Genomic DNA, 22,794 nt, shown 5'->3' on the forward strand with positions numbered 1-22,794 from the left:
CTCTATCCTAGTATCAATTTCCGTTTTTGCAGGCATTCTTGTACTTTGTGGATGCTGTTGCATTCCATGTGCGCGGACGCTTGCTAGCCGTGTTATCACTGCCGCCATAGACCCTATTCAGGAAAGGGCCCAAATGTTCCCATTGCTTGTCTTCTGACAAATTTTATCCTTTAGTTTTGTCTTTTTATACTTTTATGTCACGTCTCTTGTGAGACGTGAAGAGAGGGAATTAAAAATTTGTCTTCTGACAAATTTTATCCTTTAGTTTTGTCTTTTTTATATACTTTTATGTCACGTCTCTTGTGAGACGTGAAGAGGGGGATTTGTAAGAAATTGTATTAGATATTGGTAACTTGTTTTAACAACTTCTCAACATTAGCTATAGTTGACACAATATGCCCACACCCCCTCTTTCTCTTGGACATATGCTGGACTCATTAGACATATACACGACACCCACAACTCCCTCCCCCATGACAATCACACAGACACACACAACTCAGGGTTGGAGCTCAAGACAAAGAACTATCTCAGGAACCAATGGAACGTGGACACCAGGCCTGTTCAGGACTACCCAAGACCCAGATCGACCAATCGGAAGGCCAGACTCGCAGATCAACCTACTTTGCTTGTTGTCTATATAAAACTGTACAACTGTTGAAACTACTCTCTTTTCCGGACGGTTCCATAAGAATCAGACAGAAAGAGCCTTGCTGCAAGATTTTACTAAGATATCTTTACATGTGATTAAACGGCCTTATTATAAAATTATCCACCTCGTCCTATTGTCTCCTCTTGTTCTCCTGTCAACAGTGTTGATAATTCGTTTTACTTGAGACAGGAGACCAAGTGGAGACATAGGACGAGGTGGATAATTTTATAATAAGGCAGGTTTATTCAAGTGTAAAAATATTATGCAAAGCGTGCAGCACGGCTCTTTCTATCTGATCCGTATGGGGTCGTCAGGAAAAGAGAGAGTTTCCACAGTAGTACAGTTTTATATATAGACAACAAGCAAAGTAGGTTGATCTGCGAGTCTGGCCTTCCGATTGGTCGATCTGGGTCTTGGGTAGTCCTGAACAGGCCTGGTGTCCACGTTCCATTGGTTCCTGAGATAGTTCTTTGTCTTGAGCTCCAACCCTGAGTTGTGTGTGTCTGTGTGATTGTCATGGGGGAGGGAGTTGTGGGTGTCGTGTATATGTCTAATGAGTCCAGCATATGTCCAAGAGAAAGAGGGGGTGTGGGCATATTGTGTCAACCATAGCTAATGTTGAGAAGTTGTTAAAACAAGTTACCAATATCTAATACAATTCCTTACAACAGTAAACGATTTATCAACACGAACCAAGGTCTGTAATGACCCCTGTAGCACTGCGCCACTCGGGAGCACCAGGCTAGTTTCAACTTGGGTAACAGTGAATCCTTACAGCACAGTAGAGCACCAGGGTTGGAGAGCCCTGTAATGATAGGCTACATCTGTCGGTACAAACTTTGAATGGGGAAATGATGACGTCTTTACATATTTTTGGGGGGGGCTCCCTCACCTAAAAAAAATAGCACTAGATATAAAGTGTTTTTTTCCCCGAAGTTGCCACGTGCGTTCACTCATATCAGTGCATTTGTAAATACCAAACCATTACAAAACCTTATTATATCATATAAGCCTCACGTAGCAAATTAGAAATTACATATTTTGTTTACCAAATTCGACACTCATTGACCTCCTTACAAACATTTTCTTGGACAGATTTTGTGCGGAGTAAAACCTCTCGCTTCGCCTCTTCCTCTCTGCTTGAAAGCGCATTTGATTTAACCGACCTCGTAGGCAAATCATGAACGCTATTGGCCATTCATCGCCCTACACACTTGATTGACAGTATAACCGACCAATGGTGAGCGGTTAAACTATCGCGGTGTTTGGAGGATTAGCGATGAGTCTTCTTTGGACAAAAGAGATATATATGCAGCCTTCGCATTGTGCTTTGTGGCAACTTTGTTACTACTTTCGGCCAAGGAATGAGCTATGTACCAACATTTGCTGGATACTTTTGTTCGGTTTTGTAGCTCCGTTATAAAGGTACCGTCATCTTTCGGCACTGTTGGAGCACCGGCTGCTAGCCACCGCAAGCAATCCTAGTTAGGTTAGTATTAACTGTCAATTTACTGGGATTTAAATCGCGATGGTAACGTGAATTTATGACAGACTCGTCCGATAGTTCGTTGTATAGGCAAATTATGCTGTCTGCACATATACATTTGTAACTGCATTTTGTCAATTCTGACTCTGGTTGCGTTATTGTAAAATTGGCAGAAAATAAATGCCAGAGCATAGCTACTTATTTTGACCAGAGACTACATATTGCAAGCATAGCAATCTAACGTTATCCAGTTGACACTGCTTGTCACTAGTGTGAAGGCGAGAATACACTTCCCCTTTTTGTATTCTGACCAAAGTGCAGTCTCTTTTGCTTGCTGCCTTGTTTGCTTGTTGCCAAACCATCAGTTAGCAAATACTTGAATGTACAAGTTCAGATATTGTTTAAATCTTACAAACACTGCTTTTAAGACTTTTGGTTATGAGTAGAATGGCAATAGCTACAAAATAAACAAGTCATATTCCAAATTGGTCTATTTGCTTTGTTTGAATAACCATGATATATTCATGTTCTGTTATAATCTCCACCTGGCACAGCCAGAAGAGGACTGGCCACCCCTCAGAGCCTGGTTCCTCTCTAGGTTTCTTCCTAGGTTCTGTTATAATCTCCACCTGGCACAGCCAGAAGAGGACTGGCCACCCCTCAGAGCCTGGTTCCTCTCTAGGTTTCTTCCTAGGTTCTGGCCTTTCTAGGGAGTTTTTCTTAGCCACCGTGCTTCTACATCTGCATTGCTTGCTGTTTGGTGGTTTAGGCTGGGTTTCTGTACAGCGCTTCGACATCGGCTGATGTAAAAAGGACTTTATAAATCAAATTGATGTTCATTAAGCCTTGCCGTCCTACTTTTCTTTACGTTCCTATAGTTTGACAGCCAGCCTATTGTCATAAGTTGACACTGACAGCCCACTCCTTAGCTAGCTAGGTGATGGCTTACTTATGTCGTTGTAGTTTGCACTAAACTCCTGTAACCCTTTTCTGCTGTCCTTTCTTGCCTGAAGCACATTGTTGACTTGGAAATGCTGAATAGAGAACTCTTTATCTCTTTTGGAAGAAAGAGTATCAACACTGTTGATCATCTAAGTTTAGCCTACTGACTCACCTTCTATTAACAGACGCTCACCTTCTATTTACTGACTCACCTTCTATTAACAGACGCTCACCTTCTATTTACTGGCTCACCTTCTATTTACTGACTCTTGACTTACTTACTTCCTTACTTCTATTTACTGACTCTTGCCTTACTTACTTCCTTACTTCCTTCTATTTACTGACTCTCACCTTACTTCCCTCCTTCCTTCCATTTACTGACTCAGTGAGAGGAGAACTGTAAGAGAGGAGATCGGGGAGAGAAGAGTGACCAGTGGTGTGGGCAGAGATGGGAGAACCAGAGTCCCTTAAGTTTGTCTCTCTGGAGGAGGAGGTGGACTACTGGAAGGAACTGGCGACCAAGCACCAACAGAGGTACACACACACACACACACACACATATATACACACACACAAAGGAGCAGTCTGCCAGGCCCCAGCAGAGGTACCCACAGGTATACTGCTTAAACCGTAGTGTCCTCTGTTACTCCACGACCACCATCATGACCCCTAACCTCTCCCAGGGCTGAGGAGGTGCAGGAGGAGCTGCAGGAGTTCCAGCAGATGAGTCGTGACTACGAGGTGGAACTGGAGACTGAACTTAAGCAGTGTGAGACACAGAACCGAGAACTCGTCACACAGAACAACAGGCTACACATGGAACTGGAGAACTACAAGGTATGAACTGTTGGCTTGACTCTAGTCTAGAGTTTTTCCAACCTCTAGTCAGGGACCCCCAGCCCTTCCATTTATTTTAACTAGTACACAACTAGCACACCTGATTCAACTTATCAAGCCCTTCATTATAATATTATTATTTATTACATTTGTAAAGCTCTTCTCATTATACAGAATAATCTAAATCCCCAAAAATAACAAAAAAAAATGACACATCTAGACACAAGAACTGACACCAAGAACACAGCTGACGCTACAAGGGACAAGGACACCAAGGAGCACAGACGTTAACAGAAACCCTTCCTAAAGAGAAAGGTCTTTGGGTTCCTTTAAAAACAGGCCTAGAGTCTGTGGTGCCTTCATGTGGTCCGGGAGGGCATTCCAGAGTCTGTGGTGCCTTCATGTGGTCCGGGAGGACATTCTAGAGTCTGGGGTGCCTTCATGTGGTCCGGGAGGACATTCTAGAGTCTGGGGTGCCTTCATGTGGTCCGGGAGGACATTCTAGAGTCTGGGGTGCCTTCATGTGATCCGGGAGGACGTTCTAGAGTCTGGGGTGCCTTCATGTGGTCAGGGAGGACATTCCAGAGTCTGGGGTGCCTTCATGTGGTCAGGGAGGACATTCCAGAGTCTGGGGGGCAGTCGAGCTGACAGCCAGATCCCCTGAGGGACGGCGCTTGGTCCCGGGGGCGTGGGAGAGCAGGTTATCACTTGACCTGAGGGTGGAGTTATGGAGGGAGAGCAGGTTATCGCTTGACCTGAGGGTGGAGTTATGGAGGGAGAGCAGGTTATCGCTTGACCTGAGGGTGGAGTTATGGAGGGAGAGCAGGTTATCGCTTGACCTGAGGGTGGAGTTATGGAGGGAGAGCAGGTTATCACTTGACCTGAGGGTGGAGTTATGGAGGGAGAGCAGGTTATCACTTGACCTGAGGGTGGAGTTATGGAGGGAGAGCAGGTTATCACTTGACCTGAGGGTGGAGTTATGGAGGGAGAGCAGGTTATCACTTGACCTGAGGGTGGAGTTATGGAGGGAGAGCAGGTTATCACTTGACCTGAGGGTGGAGTTATGGAGCTGCCAGGATGGAGGTGATGGTGTTGAGACAGAGATGCCAGGGTGATGGTGTTGAGACAGAGATGCCAGGATGGAGGTGATGTGGTGGTGTTGAGACAGAGCTGCCAGGATGGAGGTGATGGTGTTGAGACAGAGATGCCAGGTTGGAGGTGATGGTGTTGAGACAGAGATGCCAGGATGGATGTGATGTGATGGTGTTGAGACAGAGCTGCCAGGATGGAGGTGATGGTGTTGAGACAGAGATGCCAGGATGGAGGTGACGGTGTTGAGACAGAGATGCCAGGATGGAGGTGACGGTGTTGAGACAGAAATGCCAGGATGGAGGTGACGGTGTTGAGACAGAGCTGCCAGGATGGAGGTGATGTGGTGGTGTTGAGACAGAGCTGCCAGGATGGAGGTGATGTGGTGGTGTTGAGACAGAGCTGCCAGGATGGAGGTGATGTGGTGGTGTTGAGACAGAGCTGCCAGGATGGAGGTGACGGTGTTGAGACAGAGATGCCAGGATGGAGGTGACGGTGTTGAGACAGAGATGCCAGGATGGAGGTGACGGTGTTGAGACAGAGATGCCAGGATGGAGGTGACGGTGTTGAGACAGAGATGCCAGGATGGAGGTGATGTGGTGGTGTTGAGACAGAGATGCCAGGATGGAGGTGATGTGGTGGTGTTGAGACAGAGATGCCAGGATGGAGGTGATGGTGTTGAGACAGAGATGCCAGGATGGAGGTGATGTGGTGGTGTTTCCTCACTCTCTTCAGGATCCTGACCTGGATGTACTGGAGCTCCTGGTGACTCCTGCCAGGGATCCTGGTGAAGACTGTGTTGTAGTAGTCCTGGAGACTCCTGCCAGGGATCCAGGTGAAGACTGTTGTAGTAGTCCTGGTGACTCCTGCCAGGGATCCTGGTGAAGGGTGTGTTGTAGTAGTCCTGGAGACTCCTGCCAGGGATCCAGGTGAAGGGTGTGTTGCAGTAGTCCTGGAGACTCCTGCCAGGGATCCTGGTGAAGGGTGTGTTGTAGTAGTCCTGGAAACTCCTGCCAGGGATCCTGGTAAAGACTGTGTTGTAGTAGTCCTGGAGACTCCTGCCAGGGATCCTGGTAAAGACTGTGTTGTAGTAGTCCTGGAGACTCCTGCCAGGGATCCAGGTGAAGACTGTTGTAGTAGTCCTGGAGACTCCTGCCAGGGATCCTGGTAAAGACTGTGTTGTAGTAGTCCTGGAGACTCCTGCCAGGGATCCAGGTGAAGGGTGTGTTGCAGTAGTCCAGCCTTGAGGAGATAAAGGAATGGACCAGCTTCTCTGCATCAGACTGTGTGTGAGGGGGTGGAACTGAGTTTGGTCAATGTTCTTGAGGTGATAGAATGACGTTCTACACTTTTGTTTGATGCGGCTGTCAAAGGTCAGGGAGGAATGGAGCTTTACACCCAGACTGGAACCTGAGGGGGGACAGAGGGATGTTCTGTCCTGTAATGGTGAGGTGTGTTATTGGTGCATGCTGGACCTGGTGGGGGCTGCCAACTAGTAGGGCTTCTGTTTTGCTGCTGTTCAGTTGAAGGACGTTTTGCTGCGTCCATGCCCTCATCTCTCCTCAAGGCAGGTGTTCAGACGAGCACATGCATCAGAGGGACTTGGGGGCAGTTGACGCCTACAGCTGGGTGTCAACAGCATAGCAGTGGAAGGAGATTCCACACAACCCAAGGGGGAGCATGTACTGGATGGGTCCAAGAACAGATCCATCTGGGACACTGCAGATGATGTGATGGGTCTGGGACCTGGACCCAGCTAGCGACATGTACTCAGTCCTGTCTGAGAGGTAGGAGTGGAACCAGCTCAGAGCTGGTCCAGACAGTCCAATGGTGTCCCGGAGGCATTTCAGGAGGGTGGGGTGGTCGACCGTGTCAAGAGCTGCACGCAAGTCCAGGAGGATCCGGAGACTGGGAGCTGGCATCAGCCGCCATCAGCAGGTCATTGGTGACCCTGAGTAGGGCCGTTTTTCAGTGCTGTGGGCCAGCCGGAAACGTGACTGGAACTTCTCAAATGGGTGGTTCTGAGATGGCCTTGAAGCTGTACATCAACCACTTTTTTCCAACACCTTAGAAAGGGGAAGTTGGATATTGGCCTGTAATTGGCCAGCACTTCTGGATCCAGGGCGGGCTTCAGAAGGGGGCTGTTGACCTTGGTCTTAAAAGGATGGTGAGGCCCAAGTTTCTAAGACGCTCCAGGATGCAGCCAATGTATTTAGTATTTTTCAGTTCTGGATGTGACGACCCCCCCCACTCTGTCTGCCGAATTCTTTCTCTTTGCTCTTGTTATCCTTAATAGGATGTCGGTGGGCGGCACTGGGAGGGTCATCAGTGAAATGGGACACATCTGGGCCCGGGTGTGTCCCGGGGATAAATACACCTTTCTCCCCATACATCGAGGAGACTCTCTCCACGCAGACACACTGTTATGTTTTGGTTGTGGCATTTTGTGGTTAGTTTGTTTTTGGCACCTCTCAACACCCATCATTCTCACCATCTATGCAGGCAACCACTCACTTACACCACTGATAACTGACTACACACACCATTGTTAACTGTATATAGTTCACTCTATTATCTCCACGTTGTTTCCCTCTTTGTTATGGGCTAGGAGCCGGTTCGTGACATGGAGTTTAACAGGGAGCTGAGTGAGCGAATGTGATGTCCTGTATTTTTATGGGGGCGTGGAGGGTCAAGCACACTGGTCAGGGATTGGTTGTAGAACTCCACAATTTCATCCACTGACAGGCTGGCTGGGTCAACATTTTTTTCTTCTAGTTCTGGCAACGTATGCGATGCTTGGACTTGGTTAGAGGGGGAAGGAATGTCAAGTCCAGTGAGACAACCTTGTGGTCAGGCACACCGAGGTCATAGACCTGCGTGTTGTTGATGGGGTCACTGATGACCAGGTCAAGTATGTGCCCACGGGGGGGGGGACATCAACAAGTTGACCTGTCAACTTCAGGTCAAGACAGTCCATCAAGCTCAGCAGCAGAGTGACACGAGGGAGAGTCAACGTGGATATTGAGTTTGGCTTTTACGGGCAAGACATTCCAAAGAGCACAGTTCAGGCAGGAGGGACCGTTTTCAATGTTCGACAACGTTTTGCTACTGAACGTGGCCCGGGTCTGTCTGATGCAACGCCTGCAGTCCCAGTTGTATTTGAATAGGTATTTTCCTATCAACCAGCTGACAGTTTGGGCCAGTGTTTATGAGCCTGCTATCTCTGAGGATGATAGGGAGGTTGCTGGTCTAGAGAGCTCTCCATGGGACAGGGGTGTGTGTGTGTGTGTGTGTGTGATGAGGGACTATATTCATCACGAGGTGTGCACTCCAGACCTCCCGAGGCAGAGAAGAGATTCAGCAGTTTTATAACTCATTTCATGTCATTTTACTCATTTTGCCACGAGGCAGAGAACAATCAGCAGTTTACCGCTAATTTCTTGCTATCGTACACATTTTGCCGTTGGGTGGAGAGAAATGTTTGCTGTTCTTAATATGATATCTGAGTGAGACTGACTAGCAAAATCAATGGGGGCCCCCGGTCAGTAATTAGACCTTGATTACTACACGTTTAGATAGCTGGTTGCTAGACTAACTTACAATACAAAAATAAATACATGTAGCTGACAGGCTAATTGAGGGACTGTCGGTTGGTAGGTTTCCATCCAATTGGTGACAGTCTGTCTGTATTTTTAATTATTTTATTACTGAAACTTCCTCTTTCCATCACAGCTGTCAGGATTTTTTAGATGTTTTTCTTCTTCGTTATGACTATTTGCATAGCTGTGGATGGAAACGGGGTTAGGGAAAGGGGGGGATACCTAGTCAGTTGTAAAGGGAAAGGGGGGGATACCTAGTCAGTTGTACAACTGAATGCATTCAACTGAAATGTGTCTTCCTCATGTAACCCTCTGAATCAGAGGTACGGGGGCGTTAGTGGCTGTGCTTGAGGTGACGTCACTTTGGAACCGCTGACGATGTCTGACTCTCACTTCCTGATGGATGTACTTCCTGTGGCACGCTGCCAGCGGTTGAGTCAGACAGGAAGTTACAAAAGCTATAGCATCCTGTCTATATCTCTTACCAAACCTAGGCTGTGTGTGAAAAAGGTACTAGCTGTCAAAATTCTTGTTTCCTCTCAGAGCTCATTAGAGGAGGGAGGGACATTGTATCCCCTCCTCCAATGAGCTTTGAGAGAAATTGAGGAAGCAAAGATTAGACTGCAGGCCCATTAGACTGACATGGCTACTGGATAACATGAGTATTTGCATGCAGAGATAATTGAGATGGTGCAGAAATTTAAGTGAGCTCGTCTTGTCATCCGGTCATTACCCTAACAGACTGTCAGGCTGAACTGCTGGCTGTTATCTGTCTTTGCTGGGAACACTTGACTGTATATTTCATATACCCTGTGTAACTGAAGAGATATTCTGGGTTGTCTTGATGAATATGGCCTAACTATCACCCTGTTGTTGTTGTACACTACCATCACCCTGTGGTTGTTGTTGTACGCTACCATCACCCTGTGGTTGTTGTTGTACACTACCATCACCCTGTGGTTGTTGTTGTACACTACCATCACCCTGTTGTTGTTGTACACTACCATCACCCTGTTGTTGTTGTACACTACCATCACCTTGTTGTTGTTGTACACTACCATCACCCTGTTGTTGTTGTACACTACCATCACCCTGTTGTTGTTGTACACTACCATCACCCTGTTGTTGTTGTACACTACCATCACCCTGTTGTTGTTGTACACTACCATCACCCTGTTGTTGTTGTACACTACCATCACCCTGTTGTTGTTGTACACTACCATCACCCTGTTGTTGTTGTACACTACCATCACCCTGTTGTTGTTGTACGCTACCATCACCCTGTTGTTGTTGTACGCTACCATCACCCTGTTGTTGTTGTACACTACCATCACCCTGTGGTTGTTGTTGTACACTACCATCACCCTGTGGTTGTTGTTGTACACTACCATCACCCTGTGGTTGTTGTTGTACACTACCATCACCCTGTGGTTGTTGTGGTACACTACCATCACCCTGTGGTTGTTGTTGTACACTACCATCACCCTGTGGTTGTTGTTGTACACTACCATCACCCTGTGGTTGTTGTTGTACACTACCATCACCCTGTGGTTGTTGTGGTACACTACCATCACCCTGTGGTTGTTGTTGTACACTACCATCGCCCTGTGGTTGTTGTTGTACACTACCATCACCCTGTGGTTGTTGTTGTACACTACCATCGCCCTGTGGTTGTTGTTGTACACTACCAGCGCCCTGTGGTTGTTGTTGTACACTACCAGCGCCCTGTGGTTGTTGTTGTACACTACCAGCGCCCTGTGGTTGTTGTTGTACACTACCAGCGCCCTGTGGTTGTTGTTGTACACTACCAGCGCCCTGTGGTTGTTGTTGTACACTACCAGCGCCCTGTGGTTGTTGTTGTACACTACCATCGCCCTGTGGTTGTTGTTGTACACTACCATCGCCCTGTGGTTGTTGTTGTACACTACCATCGCCCTGTGGTTGTTGTTGTACACTACCAGCGCCCTGTGGTTGTTGTTGTACACTACCAGCGCCCTGTGGTTGTTGTTGTACACTACCAGCGCCCTGTGGTTGTTGTTGTACACTACCAGCGCCCTGTGGTTGTTGTTGTACACTACCATCGCCCTGTGGTTGTTGTTGTACACTACCATCGCCCTGTGGTTGTTGTTGTACACTACCATCGCCCTGTGGTTGTTGTTGTACACTACCATCGCCCTGTGGTGGTTGTTGTACACTACCATCGCCCTGTGGTTGTTGTTGTACACTACCAGCGCCCTGTGGTTGTTGTTGTACACTACCAGCGCCCTGTGGTTGTTGTTGTACACTACCAGCGCCCTGTGGTTGTTGTTGTACACTACCAGCGCCCTGTGGTTGTTGTTGTACACTACCAGCGCCCTGTGGTTGTTGTTGTACACTACCAGCGCCCTGTGGTTGTTGTTGTACACTACCATCGCCCTGTGGTTGTTGTTGTACACTACCATCGCCCTGTGGTTGTTGTTGTACACTACCATCGCCCTGTGGTTGTTGTTGTACACTACCAGCGCCCTGTGGTTGTTGTTGTACACTACCAGCGCCCTGTGGTTGTTGTTGTACACTACCAGCGCCCTGTGGTTGTTGTTGTACACTACCAGCGCCCTGTGGTTGTTGTTGTACACTACCATCGCCCTGTGGTTGTTGTTGTACACTACCATCGCCCTGTGGTTGTTGTTGTACACTACCATCGCCCTGTGGTACGCTACCATCGCCCTGTGGTACGCTACCATCGCCCTGTGGTGGTTGTTGTACACTACCATCGCCCTGTTGTGAACAACACAGGAGTCGACTTAAGTCTTATAAAGATACTATTTATGCGTCTGATTTCCCCATATAGTGTACTGCTATAGAACAGGGCCCATACTCCTAGGTTCTACATTTGAAACGCATAGATTAGCCTCGAACAAACACACCTGATTCGACTCATTGAGGGCTTGGTGATTAGTTGATAAGTTGGGGGTACTGGAGGAGTTGGGGTACTGGAGGAGTTGAGAAACATTGGGGTACTGGAGGAGATGAGACACTCTGTTGGGGTACTGGATGAGTTTCTCAACTCTGTTGGGGTACTGGATGAGTTTCTCAACTCTGTTGGGGTACTGGAGGAGTTGAGAAACTCTGTTGGGGTACTGGAGGAATTGAGAAACTCTGTTGGGGTACTGGAGGAATTGGGGTACTGGAGGAGTTGAGAAACTCTGTTGGGGTACTGGAGGAGTTGGGGTACTGGAGGAGTTGGGGTACTGGAGGAGTTGAGAAACAATGTTGGGGGTACTGGAGGAGTTGAGAAACTCTTGGGGTACTGGAGGAGTAGAGAAACTCTGTTGGGGTACTGGAGGAGTTGAGAAACTCTGTTGGGGGTACTGGAGGAGTTGGGGTACTGGAGGAGTTGGGGTACTGGAGGAGTTGAGAAACAATGTTGGGGTACTGGAGGAGTTGAGAAACAATGTTGGGGTACTGGAGGAGTTGAGAAACAATGTTGGGGTACTGGAGGAGTTGAGAAACTCTTGGGGTACTGGAGGAGTTGAGAAACTCTTGGGGCACTGGAGGAGTTGAGAAACTCTTGGGGTACTGGAGGAGTTGAGAAACTCTTGGGGTACTGGAGGAGTTGAGAAACTCTGTTGGGGGTACTGGAGGAGTTGGGGTACTGGAGGAGTTGGGGTACTGGAGGAGTTGAGAAACAATGTTGGGGTACTGGAGGAGTTGAGAAACAATGTTGGGGTACTGGAGGAGTTGAGAAACTCTTGGGGTACTGGAGGAGTTGAGAAACTCTTGGGGTACTGGAGGAGTTGAGAAACTCTTGGGGTACTGGAGGAGTTGAGAAACTCTTGGGGTACTGGAGGAGTTGAGAAACTCTTGGGGTACTGGAGGAGTTGAGAAACTCTTGGGGTACTGGAGGAGTTGAGAAACTCTTGGGGTACTGGAGGAGTTGAGAAACTCTTGGGGTACTGGAGGAGTTGAGAAACTCTTGGGGTACTGGAGGAGTTGAGAAACTCTTGGGGTACTGGAGGAGTTGAGAAACTCTTGGGGTACTGGAGGAGTTGAGAAACTCTGTTGGGGTACTGGAGGAGTTGAGAAACTCTGTTGGGGTACTGGAGGAGTTGAGAAACACTGTTGGGGGTACTGGAGGAGTTGGGGTACTGGAGGAGTTGAGAAACTCTGTTGGGGTACTGGAGGAGTTGGGGTACTGGAGGAGTTGAGAAACAATGTTGGGGTACTGGAGGAGTTGGGGTACTGGAGGAGTTGAGAAACACAACCGTGTACTACTGTTGACCACTTCTGCCCCCTACCCCCTCCAGGAGAAGTATGAAAGGCAGCACTCGGAGGTGTACCGTCAGATCTCTACTCTGGAAGAAGACCTGGCTGAGACCACGGCCATCAGAGACCAGCTCCATAAATACATCAGAGAGCTGGAGCAGGCTAACGATGACCTGGAGAGATCCAAGAGGTGAGAGGGAGGGGGGTGTAACTGGAGCAGGCTAACGATGACCTGGAGAGATCTAAGAGAGAGGGGGGGGGGGGGGGGGGGGTGTAACTGGAGCAGGCTAACGATGACCTGGAGAGATCCAAGAGGTAAGAGAGAGAGAGGGGGGGGGGGGGTGTAACTGGAGCAGGCTAACGATGACCTGGAGAGATCCAAGAGGTAAGAGAGAGGGGGGGGGGGGGGATGTGTAACTGGAGCAGGCTAACGATGACCTGGAGAGATCCAAGAGGTAAGAGAGAGAGAGAGAGAGAGGGGGGGGGGGGGGGGGGTAGTAGCTGGAGCAGGCTAACGAAGACCTGAAGAGATCCAAGAGGTAAGAGAGAGAGGGGGGGGGGATGTGTAACTGGAGCAGGCTAACGATGACCTGGAGAGATCCAAGAGGTAAGAGAGAGAGGGGGGGGGGATGTGTAACTGGAGCAGGCTAACGATGACCTGGAGAGATCCAAGAGGTAAGAGAGAGAGAGAGAGGGGGGGGGGGGGGTAGTAGCTGGAGCAGGCTAACGAAGACCTGAAGAGATCCAGGGGGGGGTAACTGGAGCAGGCTAACGATGACCTGGAGAGATCCAAGAGGTAAGAGGGGGGGGGGGGGTGTGTAACTGGAGCAGGCTAACGATGACCTGGAGAGATCCAAGAGGTAAGAGAGAGGGGGGGGGGGGGGGATGTGTAACTGGAGCAGGCTAACGATGACCTGGAGAGATCCAAGAGGTAAGAGAGAGAGAGAGAGAGAGGGGGGGGGGGGGGGGTAGTAGCTGGAGCAGGCTAACGAAGACCTGAAGAGATCCAAGAGGTAAGAGAGAGAGGGGGGGGGGATGTGTAACTGGAGCAGGCTAACGATGACCTGGAGAGATCCAAGAGGTAAGAGAGAGAGGGGGGGGGGATGTGTAACTGGAGCAGGCTAACGATGACCTGGAGAGATCCAAGAGGTAAGAGAGAGAGAGAGAGGGGGGGGGGGGGGTAGTAGCTGGAGCAGGCTAACGAAGACCTGAAGAGATCCAGGGGGGGGTAACTGGAGCAGGCTAACGATGACCTGGAGAGATCCAAGAGGTAAGAGAGGGGGGGGGGGGGGGGGGGTGTGTAACTGGAGCAGGCTAACGATGACCTGGAGAGATCCAAGAGGTAAGAGAGAGAGGGGGGGGGGTGTAACTGGAGCAGGCTAACGATGACCTGGAGAGATCCAAGAGGGGGAGGTGTAACTAGAGCAGGCTAATGAATGAAGACCTGGAGAGACCCCTATATCATAAGCACCTCTCTTTTTTTCTCTCTGTACTCCCTGGACCATCTCACTGGCAGGATTCTTACATGTAGAGTAGAGAATGGTTCTAAATGATGTACACCAACTCTACCTATTCATCTTTTCCTCCTCTCTGTCACCCCTCCATCAGGGCTACCATCATGTCTCTGGAGGACTTTGAACAGAGGATGAACCATGTGATAGAGAGGAATGCCTTCCTGGAGAGTGAGCTGGACGAGAAGGAGAACCTACTGGAGTCAGTTCAGAGACTGAAGGATGAAGCCAGAGGTGTGTCTAGGATTAGGATCTCCATTTAGCTAACGCCGTCATGTTAGCTAATTTTCCTGGGGTCCAACACCAATTAATAAGACATTACAACTACAAATGAAGACTTTACAAACATTTAACAAGTAGACAATACAGACAATTAAAATACCTGACAGGAAACACATTTAACAGTCAGTTGATGCTTTCTATTTCCTGTCCAGTCACATGGTCTTTACTTTTTGCCTGAGAAATCTGGATTGGTAAAGCGTTCCATTCAGCTCTGGCTCTATATACAACTGTAGGTGTAAGGCGGTGTGGGTCTTGTGCTGCAGGCTGAGACATCAGGCTGGGACAGTGTTCATGTGTCTCTGTGTTATGAATTAATGGTCCTGTTCTGGTTAACTGGCGGTCCCATTAGCCTGGTTAACTGGCGGTCCGGTTAACTGGCGGTCCGGTTAACTGGCGGTCCGGTTAACTGGCGGTCCGGTTAACTGTTGGCCTGGTTAACTGCCGGTTCTGTTGGTCTGGTTAACTGTTGGTCTAGTTAACTGGCGGTCCTGTTGGCCTGGTTAACTGTTGGCCTGGTTAACTGTTGGCCTGGTTAACTGGCGGTCCTGTTGGTCTGGTTAACTGTTGGCCTGGTTAACTGGCGGACCTGCTGGTCTGGTTAACTGGCGGTTCTGTTGGTCTGGTTAACTGGCGGTTCTGTTGGTCTGGTTTACTGTTGGTCTGGTTTACTGGTGGTCCTGTTGGTCTGGTTAACTGGCGGTCCTGTTGGCCTGGTTAACTGTTGGTCTGGTTAACTGGCGGTCCTGTTGGTCTGGTTAACTGGCGGTCCTGTTGGTCTGGTTAACTGGTGGTCCTGTTGGTCTGGTTAACTGTTGGCCTGGTTAACTGGCGGTCCTGTTGGTCTGGTTAACTGGCGGTCCTGTTGGTCTGGTTAACTGGCGGTCCTGTTGGTCTGGTTAACTGGTGGTCCTGTTGGTCTGGTTAACTGGCGGTCCTGTTGGCCTGGTTAACTGGCGGTCCTGTTGGTCTGGTTAACTGTTGGTCTGGTTAACTGGCGGTCCTGTTGGTCTGGTTAACTGGCGGTCCTGTTGGTCTGGTTAACTGGCGGTCCTGTTGGTCTGGTTAACTGGCGGTCCTGTTGGCCTGGTTAACTGGCGGTCCTGTTGGCCTGGTTAACTGGCGGTCCTGTTGGCCTGGTTAACTGGCGGTCCTGTTGGCCTGGTTAACTGGCGGTCCTGTTGGCCTGGTTAACTGGCGGTCCTGTTGGTCTGGTTAACTGGCGGTCCTGTTGGCCTGGTTAACTGGCGGTTCTGTTGGCCTGGTTAACTGCCGGTTCTGTTGGTCTGGTTAACTGTTGGTCTAGTTAACTGGCGGTCCTGTTGGCCTGGTTAACTGTTGGCCTGGTTAACTGTTGGCCTGGTTAACTGGCGGTCCTGTTGGTCTGGTTTACTGTTGGTCTGGTTAACTGGCGGACATGTTGGTCTGGTTAACTGGCGGTCCTGTTGGTCTGGTTAACTGGCGGTCCTGTTGGTCTGGTTAACTGGCGGTTCTGTTGGTCTGGTTAACTGTTGGTCTGGTTAACTGGCGGTCCTGTTGGTCTGGTTAACTGGCGGTCCTGTTGGCCTGGTTAACTGGTGGTCCTGTTGGTCTGGTTAACTGTTGGCCTGGTTAACTGGCGGACATGTTGGTCTGGTTAACTGGCGGTCCTGTTGGTCTGGTTAACTGGCGGTCCTGTTGGTCTGGTTAACTGGCGGTTCTGTTGGTCTGGTTAACTGTTGGTCTGGTTAACTGGCGGTCCTGTTGGTCTGGTTAACTGGCGGTCCTGTTGGTCTGGTTAACTGGCGGTCCTGTTGGTCTGGTTAACTGGCGGTCCTGTTGGTCTGGTTAACTGGCGGTCCTGTTGGTCTGGTTAACTGGCGGTCCTGTTGGTCTGGTTAACTGGCGGTCCTGTTGGTCTGGTTAACTGGCGGTCCTGTTGGTCTGGTTAACTGGCGGTCCTGTTGGTCTGGTTAACTGGCGGTCCCGTTGGTCTGGTTAACTGGCGGTCCCGTTGGCCTGGTTAACTGGCGGTCCCGTTGGTCTGGTTAACTGGCGGTCCCGTTGGTCTGGTTAACTGGCGGTCCCGTTGGTCTGGTTAACTGGTGGTCTGGTTAACTGGCGGTCCCGGTGGTCTGGTTAACTGGCGGTCCCGGTGGTCTGGTTAACTGGCGGTCCCGGTGGTCTGGTTAACTGGCGGTCCCGGTGGTCTGGTTAACTGGCGGTCCCGGTGGTCTGGTTAACTGGCGGTCCCGTTGGTCTGGTTAACTGGCGGTCCCGTTGGTCTGGTTAACTGGCGGTCCCGTTGGTCTGGTTAACTGGCGGTCCCGTTGGTCTGGTTAACTGGTGGTTCTGTGTGTGTGATTAATTAGAAATAATAATGTTCCAAGCCGGAGGTTCCTCTCCACAGGCGCAGGGGGCTGAACCAGGGATGGAATGATCCCTCAGAGCTGTGCTAGCTATGACATCATCAGTCACTCTTAAAGGGACAGGCTTTCTTACTGTCTCTCTATGTGTGTCTTAGATCTAAGACAGGAGTTGGCTGTCCAACAGAAGCAGGAAAGACGACCGTCCTTCACTGTCACCAAAGACTCTTCCTCAGACAAGACGGAGGACAAAACATCCCTCCATACCTCCCATTCATCCACACGACCGCCCTCATCCCTCCATACCGCCCCTCCTGCTCTCCCTCCATCCCTCCTCTCCACTCCCTCCAGACCCCCCCACCCCTCAGCAAGCCCCTTCACCACCCCCCCACCCTCTTACAGCAGAGGTGAGTGCCCCCGTGTTTGTGTTCATGTGTAGAATGTGTCTACTCATTAAATTCCCGGATCACACCAGGAGATGTAAAGCTCTTTTATGATTGTGGGTGTGTTCAGGCGATGGCCTATCAGGTGCTCCTCTCACCACGTCGACACGTATCTCAGCTCTCAACATCGTAGGAGAACTGCTGAGGAAAGTCGGGGTAAGATGATGTTCATTAAAGGTCTGCGATGATTGTCTTCTAATACTCATACACACACTACCCACCTATACACACACTACACACCTACCCACCACCCAACTACCCACCTATACACACACTACCCACCTATACACACACTACACACCTACCCACCACCCAACTACCCACCTATACACACACTACCTACCTATACACACACTACACACCTACCCACCACCCAACTACCCACCTATACACACACTACCCACCTATACACACACTACACACCTACCCACCACCCAACTACCCACCTATACACACACTACACACTACCCAACTACCCACCTACACACTACACAACTACCCAACTACCCACCTACACACTACACAACAACTACACTAGGGGTTCCCAACCTCCATATGGGTCATCAACATTTGGTGGGGGGGCGCGGGACCATCCTTTATTTGAGGGGTAATTATTATTATAATTTTATTTTTACAATTTGCAGTTTGTTTATACAGATCTAAAATTATGCATAAATCCGCAATGCTTTGGGCTAGCAACAAGCAGTAAAATGCTTTGGGCTAGCAGCAAGCAGTTAAATGCTTTGGGCTAGCAACAGGCAGTAAAATGCTTTGGGCTAGCAGCAAGCAGTAAAATGCTTTGGGCTAGCAACAGGCAGTAAAATGCTTTGGGCTAGCAACAGGCAGTAAAATGCTTTGGGCTAGCAGCAAGCAGTAAAATGCTTTGGGCTAGCAACAAGCAGTAAAATGCTTTGGCCTAGCAACAAGCAGTAAAATGCTTTGGCCTAGCAACAAGCAGTAAAATGCTTTGGCCTAGCAACAAGCAGTAAAATGCTTTGGGCTAGCAACAAGCAGTAAAATGCTTTGGGCTAGCAACAAGCAGTAAAATGCTTTGGGCTAGCAACAAGCAGTAAAATGCTTTGGGCTAGCAACAAGCAGTAAAATGCTTTGGGCTAGCAACAAGCAGTAAAATGCTTTGGGCTAGCAACAAGCAGTAAAATGCTTTGGGCTAGCAACAAGCAGTAAAATGCTTTGGGCTAGCAACAAGCAGTAAAATGCTTTGGGCTAGCAACAAGCAGTAAAATGCTTTGGGCTAGCAGCAAGCAGTAAAATGCTTTGGGCTAGCAGCAAGCAGTAAAATGCTTTGGGCTAGCAGCAAGCAGTAAAATGCTTTGGGCTAGCAGCAAGCAGTAAAATGCTTTGGGCTAGCAGCAAGCAGTAAAATGCTTTGGGCTAGCAGCAAGCAGTAAAATGCTTTGGGCTAGCAGCAAGCAGTAAAATGCTTTGGGCTAGCAGCAAGCAGTAAAATGCTTTGGGCTAGCAGCAAGCAGTAAAATGCTTTGGGCTAGCAGCAAGCAGTAAAATGCTTTGGGCTAGCAGCAAGCAGTAAAATGCTTTGGGCTAGCAGCAAGCAGTAAAATGCTTTGGGCTAGCAGCAAGCAGTAAAATGCTTTGGGCTAGCAGCAAGCAGTAAAATGCTTTGGGCTAGCAGCAAGCAGTAAAATGCTTTGGGCTAGCAGCAAGCAGTAAAATGCTTTGGGCTAGCAGCAAGCAGTAAAATGCTTTGGGCTAGCAGCAAGCAGTAAAATGCTTTGGGCTAGCAGCAAGCAGTAAAATGCTTTGGGCTAGCAGCAAGCAGTAAAATGCTTTGGGCTAGCAGCAAGCAGTAAAATGCTTTGGGCTAGCAGCAAGCAGTAAAATGCTTTGGGCTAGCAGCAAGCAGTAAAATGCTTTGGGCTAGCAGCAAGCAGTAAAATGCTTTGGGCTAGCAGCAAGCAGTAAAATGCTTTGGGCTAGCAGCAAGCAGTAAAATGCTTTGGGCTAGCAGCAAGCAGTAAAATGCTTTGGGCTAGCAGCAAGCAGTAAAATGCTTTGGGCTAGCAACAGGCAGTGAAATGCTTTAGGCTAGCAACAGGCAGTAAAATGGCAGAAGAAGATGTGGCCCTGATGTACATGGGTGTATATATTGGTTTGTCGCTATGACATTCAGAAGCTGAGCTACGACCTTCTAAAGTGGAGGAGTCAGAGAAATTGGACTTTGGTTGGGAAAGTCATCTGATACAATGTGACTGTCGCTATCAATTGATCGAATCACTTTCTGTAAAAGAGTATGCGTAATTAAATTGAGGGTTAATATAAATAATTCTAATAAAACATAATTGGTAGCGGAGTAACATTTGGGGCAATCAGGTCTAGACTTTTATTTTCTAAATCTATTATCATTAAATAGCCTCCCTGAGTTTTGTTAAACTACGTAGAATGACTTGAAATGAGCTTCAAAACAACAAAATGTTCAAATTCAACCAAAATCAAGCTGGTGTTTTATTGAATAGCCTATATTCAAGTGACATTAAATAAGGGGGACTTGGGGTACACTGTTCTATCTTCCTCTCTGATCACAACACATTCATGTATATCACAATACTGTTCTATCTTCCTCTCTGATCACAACACATTCATGTATATCACAATACTGTTCTGTCTCCCCCTCTGATCACAACACATTCATGTATATCACAATACTGTTCTGTCTCCCCCTCTGATCACAACACATTCATGTATATCACAATACTGTTCTGTCTCCCCCTCTGATCACAACACATTCATGTATATCACAATACTGTTCTGTCTCCCCCTCTGATCACGATATCACAAACACATAACTGTGTGTCTGCGGCCTGCGCCTGTATCCATCCATCCATCCATGCCTGTGGTTTCAGAACCTGGAGTCTAAACTCGCGTCCTGTAGGGAGTTTGTCTATGAACAGTCTCCTGGTTGCAGTACCCCCTCTGGGGGACAGGGGGAGCCACCCATCCAGAGAGGCACTTCTTCTGACACACCATCCACCTCCAACGGACTCTACGAGAAAGGGTGAGGGGATCAACTATAGCTAGCTCTACGACTAGCTCAATAATGACTGCATCTCAAATGGCACCCTAATCCCTATAGGCCCTGGTTAATAGTAGTGCACTCGAGAATAGGGTGCCATTTGTTACTTAACCAATGACTTGACCATTTCATAGCCTATCTACAATTGAATCAAGTAATGTAAACAGACATTTACTCTGTCGGGGATCTACATTCTGATCTGTTTAGTTTGTAACAGACATTTACTCCGTCAGGGATCTACATTCTGATCTGTTTAGTTTGTAACAAACATTTACTCCGTCAGGGATCTACATTCTGATCTGTTTAGTGTGTCAGGGATCTACATTCTGATCTGTTTAGTTTGTAACAAACATTTACTCCGTCAGGGATCTACATTCTGATCTGTTTAGTTTGTAACAGACATTTACTCTGTCAGGGATCTACATTCTGATCTGTTTAGTGTGTCAGGGATCTACATTCTGATCTATTTAGTGTGTCAGGGATCTACATTCTGATCTATTTAGTGTGTCAGGGATCTACATTCTGATCTGTTTAGTTTGTAACAGACATTTACTCTGTCAGGGATCTACATTCTGATCTGTTTAGTGTGTATTACATTAAACTGGAACCTGACAGCCCGGCACACGACGGCCCATCAGAGAATGAAATGGACACTGAAGACCAATACATTAAAAAAATATATTCCATTAGTCGTAGCCTACAACCTAATGAACAAATATAAAGCTGATTAGGTAGGCTACATGATATTAATGAACAATGATGATCCTTATCCTAACAGAAGTCAAACCCAAGAACCTACAACAAGGCCTATTGGGGAAGGACAGTCTGAAAATAGCCTGGGATTGAGTCTGAACAAAATGGCTGAAAATAGCCCGAGTTGAAGTCTGAAACATTCTGTTAGTCGTAGTGTGCTGTTAAAGTAATTTGTTTCTGTTGTGTGTTACAGAATGGTGAAGATGTTAGACTTCGGACCAGGACCCCAAATTATTCTGTGAACCCCCACCGCCCCCCCACCCTAGCCCCACACCTCATCAACCCCTCCCTACATATCTATCAGGGTCGTATTCACTAGACACCGAATGGTGGTAATATGTCCCTGCCCAGCACAGTCTCCCTAGGTCACCAGGCTTGTATCCCAGCTTTCAGCTTTCAATGGGGTTTAATGTGCTTGCGTACAGCTCTCACTCTGGAATGGAATGGACCAGATCACTGGACATCACGGATGTGAGTCTAGAGTTCTAGAACTGTTCTAGAATGTCATTGAGACAGAACCTCACCCTTTAATGCAATGGAACGTCATGGAACGTCAGTGTTGATATCAACTTTTCTAGAGCGCCATTGAGGAGCTTTGATGACGTCACGGATCAACGGTACTCCTTCCTCTGCGCTTTACCCAGGATGCTTTGCCCTGGGGGTCTCTTATCGAGCACTGAGCGAAGCTTCTAGGAGCGGGGCTTATGGCTCTGGCACTTCCTGTTGGGACTAACCTGTAGCGGACCCATTTCTGGTCAAAAGTAGTGCACTATCTAGGGAACAGGGTGCGACCTGGGTCTATAGGTCTCTGGTCAAAAGTAGTGCACTATGTAGGGAATAGGGTGCCATTTGAGACGTAACCACAGTGTCTCGCTACAGGACGGCACGTGTTTTGTTGTTACATTTGATGTGTTCTGTTTTTGTTCCTTTTGTTGTTTTATGGAGGAAGAAGTCTTACTGGAATGAATGTTTATCCACACAATAATGATGATTATATTTAAAAATATATTTTACTTCACTTGAATACACCCCCTTGTTTTGTCTACCAATGTTTGAATAATAATACTGTGAACAGTGACACCTACTGGTTAAGGACAGGAAGTGGAAGGAGGGTTAAGATGGTCAGGAGTAGGGTTGCTAAATTCAGGTAACTTTCCCAAAAAATACCCTGTTTTTACAGAAATCCTGGTTGGAAGATTCCCAGAATCAGGGTGTAGTAAGCAGGGAATCTGGAATCCTTCAGCCAGGATTTCTGGGAAAAACAGGACATCTTGGGACTAGTCAGGAGGCAGAAGGAAAGTTGGCGTAGAAGGTTTGGTAAGGAATAGATATACTTTGCACTTTTTTACTGCAGGTCCAGGATCAGATGTTGTCCCTCTAATGGTTAAGGGTGGGGATTGGGGTTAGGGTAATCTGATCCTAGATCTGTGGGTGATTGGTTAGGTTGAGGAATGTGTTCGGCATAGAGAGGGCTTCTGTGACAGCATGGGCAGTGCCATTGAGTGATTTTTCAATTTTAAAGTAGTCAATTTCTTCTTCAACGGTAAAGCAAAGGTTGGTGATT

General features: G+C 48.2%; 1 protein-coding gene across 3 annotated transcripts; it reads left to right on the plus strand.

Annotated features, from left to right (window-relative positions):
* The first annotated feature begins 1,970 nt into the window (after nt 1-1,970).
* LOC120036337 (nuclear distribution protein nudE homolog 1-like) lies at nt 1,971-22,258 on the plus strand. 3 transcript variants are annotated; one of them, XM_038982820.1, is made up of 9 exons: nt 1,971-2,141; nt 3,467-3,614; nt 3,764-3,917; nt 12,892-13,040; nt 14,459-14,595; nt 17,144-17,392; nt 17,499-17,584; nt 20,308-20,459; nt 21,424-22,258. In XM_038982820.1, exons 2-9 carry the CDS (start codon nt 3,529-3,531, stop codon nt 21,470-21,472), a joined length of 1,062 nt encoding a protein of 353 aa, XP_038838748.1. In that variant the 5' UTR covers nt 1,971-2,141; nt 3,467-3,528; the 3' UTR covers nt 21,473-22,258. The 3 variants fall into 3 exon arrangements, with proteins under 3 accessions (XP_038838748.1, XP_038838747.1, XP_038838749.1); XM_038982819.1 differs by having other exon boundaries at nt 3,471-3,614; XM_038982821.1 differs by having other exon boundaries at nt 1,982-2,077.
* The last annotated feature ends 536 nt before the right edge of the window (nt 22,259-22,794 follow it).

The sequence above is a fragment of the Salvelinus namaycush genome, unplaced genomic scaffold (genome assembly GCF_016432855.1).
Source record: "Salvelinus namaycush isolate Seneca unplaced genomic scaffold, SaNama_1.0 Scaffold131, whole genome shotgun sequence".
NCBI lineage: Eukaryota > Metazoa > Chordata > Actinopteri > Salmoniformes > Salmonidae > Salvelinus > Salvelinus namaycush.

Coding starts and splice junctions, on each gene's coding strand:
- LOC120036337 (XM_038982820.1), top strand. CDS start 3,529: ATGGGAGAACCAGAGTCCCTTAAGTTTGTCTCTCTGGAGGAGGAGGTG. Junction 3,918..12,891: donor TGGAACTGGAGAACTACAAG/GTATGAACTGTT, acceptor TACCCCCTCCAG/GAGAAGTATGAAAGGCAGCA. Junction 14,596..17,143: donor ACTGAAGGATGAAGCCAGAG/GTGTGTCTAGGA, acceptor TGTGTGTCTTAG/ATCTAAGACAGGAGTTGGCT.